General features: G+C 74.8%; 1 protein-coding gene across 1 annotated transcript; it reads right to left on the bottom strand.

The window, feature by feature from the left end:
• Window positions 1-7,202: 7,202 nt before the first annotated feature.
• AURANDRAFT_22206 (hypothetical protein) lies at window positions 7,203-8,288 on the bottom strand (the record flags this gene model as incomplete). Its single annotated transcript, XM_009036166.1, has 1 exon — window positions 7,203-8,288. The coding sequence occupies one exon, from the start codon at window positions 8,286-8,288 to the stop codon at window positions 7,203-7,205; it is 1,086 nt and encodes a 361-aa protein (XP_009034414.1).
• Between the last annotated feature and the right edge of the window lie 1,070 nt (window positions 8,289-9,358).

Genomic DNA, 9,358 nt, shown 5'->3' with positions numbered 1-9,358 from the left:
CGTCGCGGCGCTCTCGGCCGCCGAGCTCCGCGCCGACGACGCGGGCGACCTCGCGGCGCGCGCGGCCGCGCGCGCCGCCGCCGCCGCCGCCGCCGCCGCTACGGCCGCGGCCGCGTGCGCGCGGGCCGCCGCGCGGCTCAGGGCGCCGAAGAAGGCGCGCGCGACCGAGGCGCGCGTCGCCCGGGAGAACAACGAGCGGAGGCGCGCGGACGCGGCGCTCGGCGCGGCCATCGACGAGGCGGCGGCGCCCGGCGGCGCGCTCGCGGACCTGCGCGGCCGCAAGAAGCGGTTGGCGCGCGCGATCGGCGACGAGGCCGACGCGACGCCGGCGGCCGTCGCGCGCGCCGAGGCCGCGCTCGCGGACCTCGAGGGCCGCGTGGAGGGCGCGAAGCGGGACCGGGACGCGCGCCAGCGCCGCGACGTCGAGGCCATGGCGGACGCGGCCGCGGACGCCGCCGAGGCCGCGGCCTTCGACCTCCTGCTCGGCGCGGCCGTCGACGCCGCCGAGGCCGCGGCCTACGACGCGGCGGACGCGGCGCTCGACCCGGCGCTCCTCGCGCTCTGCTTCGACTGCGGCATCGGCCGTTCCGGCCGACACGCGCTCGCTTCGGAGCAGGTCCTCTCCCTCGCGACGCTCCGCGTCGTCGACGACGCCGACCTCGCCGCGGTCCTCGGCGCGCCGCGCGACGCGCGGCTCGTCCGGGAGGCCCTGTCCCTCTGCGACGCGCGCGACGCCGCCGAGGACGCGGACTTCTTCTTCGGCTAGTAACTTAGAAATCGTCGTCGAAGTACGCGGTCTCGTCCTCGATGCCGTCCCACTCCCACTCGCCGTCCTTCTTCGGCGGCGCGCCCCGCGCGGCGTCGAGGAACGTCGGGTCGCCGCCGAGCTCGAGGAGCTCCTCGAGGTCGTCGTCGAGGAACGCGTCGTTCTTCGGCCCGTCGTCCTTCTCGAAGAAGAACGCCTCGCCGCCGAGCGCCTCGACCTCGTCGGCGTCGTAGGTCGTCGCCTGCGACTGCGCCGCGCGGCTCGTCGCCGGCGGCGTGCCCGCGGCGGCGCCGAGCGCCGCGCGCGCCGCCATCGCGGCCTGCAGCCGGCCGCCGGCGAACGCGCCGCCGCCGCCGCCGGCGGGCGCGGGCGCGGGCGCCGCGGCGCCGCGCAGCGCCGCCGCCTCGGCCTCGAGCGCGTCGAGCCGCTGGCGCCGCAGCGTCGCGACCTCGTCCTCGACGGCGCCGAGGCGCGCCGTGAGCTCGTCGATGCGCGCCACGAGGTCGCCGACGATGGCGTCGGAGAAGAGGCGGGTGGCGCGCGCCGGACGGCGCGGCGGCGCGACGAGGCCCGACGTCGTGGCGACGCAGCAGGCAAGCAAGATGGCGAGGGGCTTGCGGAGGGTGTTGCTGCCGCTCATCGTGGCGCTGCCGCGGTGCGCGATGCTACCCAATCGGCTGCTTCAACCACGCTTCACAAAAAAAGCGATTTTACCACAGCATTGGAGGACTTTTGCGCGCTCTCTGAGCGGCTCTAGCCGAGCAATTCGCAGCGTCCAGCATCGCCATGGACGACGAGGACCGCATCACGTACGTCGTGCTCTGCGCGGCGGGCCTCGAGGACCTCGCCGGCGCCGACGTCGCGGCGCGCTGCGGCGTCCCCGCGAGTCGCGTCCGCGTCGGCCGCGGCCCGCCGGAGAGCGACCGCTGGGACCCGTCGGCGCCGCCGGGCATCTGGCCCGGCGCCGCGGGCGTCGGGCGGCTCCTCGTGTCGCTGCCGCGGCCGCGCGACGGCGCCGGCTGGGACGCGCGGCGCCGCACGCTAACGTCGCTGCCGTGCGCCGCGGGCCTGCTCGCGCTCGTCTGCGAGGTCGGCGGCGTCGAGGCGTCGCACCACGGCCTCGACGCCGTCCACGCCGCCGTGCGCGGCGCGGCGCGCTGGCCGGACGCGCTCGAGGCACACCGGCGGCACCGGCGGCTCGCGGCCGGCGCTGAAGTACCGTTCCGCGCGTCGGCCGCGCGCGACGGCCGCCACGACTGGACGTCGGAGGACCTGGCCCGCTGCGTCGGCGACGCCTGCCCGAGCGACGCGGCGCTCGCGCCAAATTTGGAGCACTTCGAGCTCGAGGTCGTCGCGCTGTGCCTGCAGAGCGCGTGCCTCGTGGGCCTCAATCTGTGGCCCCGCGACGCGACGTTCCGCCGGTCCGGCTGCGGCGCGGAGCCGCGGCCCCTGCTGCCCTTCGCGGGCCGCGTGCCGCGCCTCCGGCTGTCGACGGCCGCGCTCATGCTGACGCTGGCCGGCGTCGAAGCCGGCGACGTCGTCTTGGACCCCATGTGCGGCGTGGGCACGATCCCCACGCTCGCGGCGGCGCTGCTCCCCGTCGCCTTCGCTCTCGGCGGCGACGTCGAGCCGGACTCCGTGGCGCGGGCCCGCGCCAACGCGCTGGGCGACCCGCGCGGCGACGACGACGCCTGGCACGCCGACGAGCGCACCTACGCCGGCGGCTCCGGCGTCGCCGAGTGCTGCGCGGTCTGGTCGAGCGATTCGCTCCCGCTCCGGAGTGGGAGCGTCGACCGCGTCGTCGTCGATTTACCCTTCGGGAAGATGCACCAGGTCCGCGGCAAGGGCGGCCGCGTCAACGCGCGGCGGTCGCTGCTGGAGAAAACGCTCGGCCACTGCGCGCGTTGCGCGCGGCCCGGCGGGAGCCTCGTCGCCCTCGCGGGGAGCCGCCGGGCCCTCGACGACGCCGTCGACGCCGCCCACTGGCGCCACGGCCGCAAGCTGCCCATCAACTGCGGCGGCGCGGTGCATTGGATCGGCGTCTACGAGCGCACGGCGGAGCCCTGGGCCGGCCACCGGAGGCCGGCCTTCGCGCCGAAGAAAAGGCGCGGCAAGCGGCGCAAGGCGGCGCCGGACGATGTCGGCGCGGCCGCGGCCCCCGGCGGCGGCGACGCGAGGGAGGACGCGGCCGGCGGCGGCGGCGACGCGACGGAGGACGCGGCCGGCGGCGGCGACGCGAGGGAGGACGCGGCCGGCGGCGGCGGCGCGAAGGAGGACGTCCCCTCGCGCGCCCCCTCCGTCGCCCCGCGCTGGGCCGCCGCGCTCGTCGCCGCGGGCGTCGCCGTCGCCGCGTTTCGCTGGAGAAGGAGGCGCCTCTAAATGTCCACCCTTACTCTAGCTCGAGAACTCGGGCCCGAGGACGTTGGCGACGACGGGCCGCAGCGCGGCGGCGACGCGCGGCCGGTCGTGCTCCGGCGCGTCCTCGAGCTCGCTCAGGAGGCTCACGCGGAGCTGCTCGAGGGGCTGGCTGTCGTTCTGCCAGCTCCGCAGCTTCTCGAGGACGCTCCGGCCCGCCTGCACCGCCGCGTCGTTGCCCAGACCCAGGTCCTCCTCGACGTCCGCCTCGATCGCCGGAATCTTCGCGTCCGCGTGCGCCAGCGCCGCGGCGACGAAGTTGCCGCTGTCCGCGAGCACCGCGAGCAGCTCCTTGACGGCGAGGGCCGACCGCGAGACGACGTCGGCCTCGTAGGCCTCCGCGCTGTCGGCGCCCGCGGCGTCCGCGAGCGTCTTCAACACGCGCGCGGCCGCGTCGACGGGCAGGCGCGTCGACGCGCGGTACGCGAGGGCCTCGTTCGCGACCTGGCGCAGCGCGACCTCGAGCGCGTCGGAGCCCGCGAGCTCGAGCGCCTGGTCCGCTCTGGCGACGAGGTACAATTCGAGGAGCTCCGCGACGGACGAGGACCCGGCGCTCGCGGCGGCCTCGAGCGCGGCGACGGCCGCCGACGGGCCCGCGTCGCCCCGCATGGCGCCCATCATCTTCGCCGCCGACACCATGCCGCCGCGCACCTTGGCCTCGACGCTCTCGGCGTCGGCGGCGCCGAAGAGGTCGCCGGCGTCGTCGTCGTCGGCGCCGCCGCGGAGATCGACGGCGGCGCGCGCGCCCCGCGGCGGCGCCGGACCGCGCAGCGCCGACGCCGACGCGACGGCGAGGAGCCAGATCGATTTCGTGAACGGCATCTTGCCCACGGATGCGACGCCCGACGAGCTTGATGCCGATCGAGATCGAGAGACGCTCGACGAGCTTGATGTCGATCGGAGTCGATCACGATCGTCTCGAGCTCTCAAGCTTGCAAGGTGCAACAAGGTCAACAACGGCCCGTCGGGCAAGCGCAGACTTTGGGCTGCCCAGCCTTCGGCCCAGACAGATGATCGGCGGCGGCGGGGACGCCGACGGCGCCAAGGACGCCCGCGCCAAGCTCGGCACGCGGAGCGAGTCGGTCTACAAGGACCGGTTCCGCCCCAGCCTCGACTGCGAGCTCCGGCTGGGCCAGGCGGCGGCCTGCGGCTGGCTCGAGAAGCATCCCTCGGTGCGCGCCGCGCGACCGCCGCGCGGCCGCGCTAAAGTTCCCCGCGCCAGGTGCTGCCCAAGTCCATCTTCGGCGAGAAGCGGCACCGCCGCGTCCGGGAGCGACGGCGGTTTTGGGAGAAGTGGCGCTTAGGTGGCAGCCCCGATTCTTCCTCGCGTCGAAGCACTACCTGCGCTACTACAAGGACAACACGCCCGGCCGCATGCTCCTCGGCGCCGTGGACCTGCGACACGTGGACCTGCCCGAGGCGCGGGGCTGCCTCTTCTCCCTGGTGCGCGCGCGACCGAAACCCCCCCCCCGGTCGTCACTCCGCGGCCGCAGGTCATGGCGGACTCGTCCATGGAGCTCCGGGCGCCGGACGCGGAGAGCGCCGCGCAGTGGGTCTACAAGCTGCGGCTGCTCCAGCTCGACGACTCGATCACGCTGTCGCGGCGCGCGGCGTCGGGCGAGAGCAAACGCGAAACGTCGAAGGACGGACCCGTCGAGGCCGTGTCCCTCGGCGCGCTCGGCGCGGCCGTCGCCGGCGCGGCGGCGACCAAGGGCGCGGCGCGCGGCGGCGACGTCGCCCCGCCCCCGGCGCCGCCGCCGCCGCCGGAGGCCGCGGACGACGCGGCGTCGACGTCCGCGGCGTCGCTGAGCTCGTCGACGCTCTCCGCGGAGAGCGGCGAGGCCGGCGGGGGCCGCGCGACGCGGCGCGCGTCCGTGCGCAAGGGCGACGCCCTGACGCCGCCCATGATCGAGACGCTGCGGCCGTCCATGGAGGTCGCGCAGGCGGGGTTCCTGCTCAAGCGCGCGTCGTCGCGGCGCGCGCTGCGCGCGTGGCACCGGCGCTTCTTCGTCGCCACGGGCGCCTACCTGCGCTACTTCGCCGACGACTCGGCGGGCCGGCGCGTCCTCGGCGTCATCGACCTCGCGGGCGCGGACGTCGCCCCCGCGGCCGACGACGGCCGCGACTTCGAGCTCCGCTTCGACGACGGCGCGATGCGCTTCCGCGCGGACGACGAGCCGGCCCGCGACGCCTGGGTCGCGACGCTCCTCGAGCTCAAGGAGCTGCTCGTCACGCGCGAGGCCGCGGCGTCGCTGCCCCTCGCCGACGCGGTGCCCGTCGCGGACGACGCGCCGCGCGCCGGCTGCTGCGCGCGGCTGCGCTGCGGCCGGCGGCGCCGCGCGGCGACGCGGGGCGCGGCGGGGCCCGCGGCCGACGCGGCGCCCCCGCCGCCGCCCACGGCGACGCCCCTCCACACGTCCCTCTAATGTTACGCTTTCTTCTTCTTCGGGATCGCGGGCCGCGGCGGCGAGGCCCGGCGGCGCGCGTCCGCTTTCTTCGTCGCGGCGGCGTGGAACGCGCCACGATTCGCCGCCGCCGCCGCCTGCTTCCGCCGCTCGATGTCCTTCCGGCGGTCAAGCGCCCGCGAGCGCTCGTCGATGGCGGCCCACGGCGAGTCGGAGGCCCGGCGGCGCGGCGCGTCCTGCGGCGTCTTCTTCGGCTTGAGCCGCTCCGCCGACTCGTCGTCCGACGACGCCTCGTCCGCGAAGGCGCCTTTTTTGGGCTTCGCCGGCGCCGGCGCGGGTGCGGGCTGCTTCCTAGCTCGGACGGCGCTCGTTTCCGGTACCAGCTTCGCTCGCTTCGGCACGGCCTCCTGGTCGGCCCACACGCCGCGCTTCTTGGGCACGGGCACGGGCGCCCGCGCCGCTTCGCTGCCCGTCCGCCTCCTCTTACCATCCATGCGCAAACTCTTGAAGGGCTTTCTTGATTCGCGACTTGAACACATCAAGAAACGAAGTTTTCCGAGGGCAGCCCCCCGATCCGCGATGGTCCTGCCCACGGTGAAGGACACGCTGCTCGTGAGCCTGCTGTCCGTCACGCCCAAGTCGCTCACGAGCTCGGCCATCGGCAGCCTCGCGCGGTCGGCGCTGTCGAAGCCCCTGGTCCGCTACTACGTCTGGTCCAACGGCATCGACCTGAACGAGGCGGAGTGCAGCGACGTGGGCGCCTACGCGACGCTCGGCGAGCTCTTCACGCGCGGGCTCAAGCCGGGCCTGCGGCCCGTCGACGACAGCCCGGGCGTCGCCGTCGTGTCGCCCTGCGACGCCGAGGTCGCGTTCGTCGGATCCGCGGCGGACCACGGCGCGGCGCTCGCGGACGGCCGGCGCCTCGACCTGCGGAAGTTGTTGGGCGACCGCGTCGGCGCCCCGGACGACGACGTCGTCGTCTTCTACCTGTCGCCCCGGGACTACCACCGCGTCCACAGCCCCGTCGACGGCGCCGTCGCCGACGCCGCGCACGTGGCCGGCGAGCGCTGGGCCGCGCGGCCCGGGGCCACGAACGGGTGATTCCAACGTCGGGTCGTTCCGCGCGCGCGTTCCGGAAACAGCATCCACGCGTCGAGAGCGCTCCGAGGGATGATCGCTCGTCCAAGAATCGGCCGAAACGAGCGGGACGTGGCCGAGATCGGAGCCTTTGAAGTTGGGAACTTCACACCCTGTTGCTGCCCAGGTGCGGCCCGCGTTCGTGCGCGCCATTGAGGGCCTATTCGAGCGCAACGAGCGCGTCACCATGCGCTTCGCGGGCCCGCTGCCCCTCAGCGCGACCCTCGTCGCGGCCTTTGGCGTCGGCCACATGACGTGGCCGGACGGCGCCGTCGTCGCGACGGGGCCGTCGCCGCACGCGGGCGGCGTCGCGCGCGGCGCGCACCTCGCGACCTTCGGCCTCGGGTCCACGGTCATCCTCACGGCGCCCAGAGGCGCCGTGGACTGGGACCTCGCCGTCGGCGACCGCGTCAAGGTCGGCGCGAAGGTCGCGACGTGGCGGAAGGCCGCGCGCGCGCCCTAGTGGGGTCTTCCCCTCCTTACGTCCGCGGCTTCTTCGCGGCGGGGCACCGGGGGCCCGGGAGCGCCGCCGGCGGCGCGTCGAGCTTCCAGGGGAGCTCCTCGCCGTGCATGAGGGGCACGAGGCGGCCCTCGGCGAACGGGTACTCCGCGGGGACCGTCCAGGCCTCCCGGCGCAGCGCGACGGTCTCCGCGCTCCGGGGCCGGCCGTAGAAGTCGGGCCCGTGGAAGGACGCGAAGCCCTCGAGCTTGTCGAGCGCGCCGGCGCGCTCGAAGGCGAGCGCGTAGAGCTCGAGGGGCGCGTGCGCGGAGAAGACGCCCGCGCAGCCGCACGCGCTCTCCTTCTTGAGGTACTCGTGGGGCGCGCTGTCCGTGCCCAGGAAGAACTTGGGGCTCCCGGACGTCACGGCCGCGGCCATGGCCGCGCGGTCCGCCTCGGCCTTGAGGATGGGCATGCAGTAGAGGTGCGGCTTGAGGCCGCCCGCGAGCATGTCGTTGCGGTTGAAGAGGAGGTGCTGGGGCGTCACCGTCGCCGCGACGTTCGGCGGGCCGTTTAAGATGTAGGCCGCGGCCTCCTTCGTCGACGCGTGCTCGAGCACGATCCGCAGGTTCGGGTAGCGCCGCGCGACGGGCTTGAACGTGTCCTCGAGGAACGTCGGCTCGCGGTCGAAGATGTCGACGTCGCCCGTCGCCTCGCCGTGGACCAGCAGGAGCAATTGCCGTTTCTCCATCTCGTCGAGCGCGTCCGCGATCTTCGCGACGTCGCTGACGCCGCCGTGCGAGTTCGTCGTCGCGCCCTTGGGGTAGAGCTTGCACGCCGCGACGACGCCGCTGTCGGCGGCGGCGGCGACGTCCGCGCGCGTCGTGAAATCCGTGAGGTAGAGCGTCATGAGCGGCTCGAAGGCCGACCCGGGCGGCAGGTGCGCGAGGATGCGCTCGCGGTAGGCGACGGCCAGCGCCGCCGTCGTCACCGGCGGGCTCAGGTTCGGCATGGCGATGGCGCGCCCGAAGGACCGCGCGGCGAAGGGCACCGTCGTCGCCAGCGCCGCGCCGTCGCGCAGGTGGTGGTGCCAGTCGTCGGGCTTGGTTAACGTGAGAGTCTGCATCGCAAGTTGCTCAGCCATGCCTTTGATTTCTGAGCCCGAGCCAGAGGTAGGACATCTAGGTAGGACCAGGATTGTTGCACGGCAACAACCACGGGTCCTCCCTTTCTTGGCTTCTCTCTTGGCCCCTGAGCAAGTGGGGCAGCCATCCGCACCATGCACCCCCTCGTCGCGGCCCTCGTGCCCGCGGCCGTCGCCGGCGGCTCGCTCAAGGCCATCGTCGCGCCGAAGCAGGCGCGCCTCGGCGCGGCCCGCGACGCCCCGCTTTACGTCACCGGCCCCGGCTCCACCGCCCTCGGCGCCACGGGCGCCTACTCGATCGCGACGCTCGACGAGACGAACGGCACCATCCTCTCGACGACGCCCGCCATCTACTTCAGCGACGACGGCGTCATGCCGGGGTGCAACGCCGCGGCGGCGCCCGCGGACGGCGTCTATTGGAAGACGGCTCCGCTGGAGGCGACGTTCGAGAACGCGAACGCGAGCGCGTACCACAACTGCGCGGGCTGCGTGGCCGGGCCGGGCCACTGCTGCGCGGACCCGACGACGCCGTCCATGACGCCCACGTGCTTCAAGGCCGCCTGCGACGAGATCCCCGCGGGCGCCGCGGGCGAGATCTTCGCGCTCGGCATCGACGCCGCGACGGGGGCCGTCGCGGCGAACAAGACCTTCGCCCTCCCCGCCGTGTCGCCGCCCTTCAGCGCCTGGGACGCGACCATCGACAAGGCCTGGACCGTCGTGCCCTACTCGTACACGGAGGCCGGGCTGTTCCTGTTGGACTACGCGAACGCGACGGCGACGAGGGTGTCGACCTTCGCCAAGGGCGCGACGGACGGCATCGGCGTCTGCGAGGGCCGCGTCTTCACGGCCGCGGACACGGGGGCCAGGGCGCTCGCGTACCAGTTCGGCGGCGGCCTCAAAGACGAGCTCCGCGTCGTCGACCTGGCCGACGGCGGCGGCTACGCCGTCGTCCACGCGCTGCCGGGCTTCTACTCGGGCCTCGCCAACGACCCGAAGGACGCCTCGAAGCTCTTCGGCGTCGTCAACGTCAAGAACAAAGGCCTCGAGCTCGT

The sequence above is a fragment of the Aureococcus anophagefferens genome (assembly GCF_000186865.1).
Source record: "Aureococcus anophagefferens unplaced genomic scaffold AURANscaffold_4, whole genome shotgun sequence".
NCBI lineage: Eukaryota > Pelagophyceae > Pelagomonadales > Pelagomonadaceae > Aureococcus > Aureococcus anophagefferens.
Note: the sequence above shows the minus strand (reverse complement) of the source record. Positions and strands in the feature narration are given on the sequence as shown.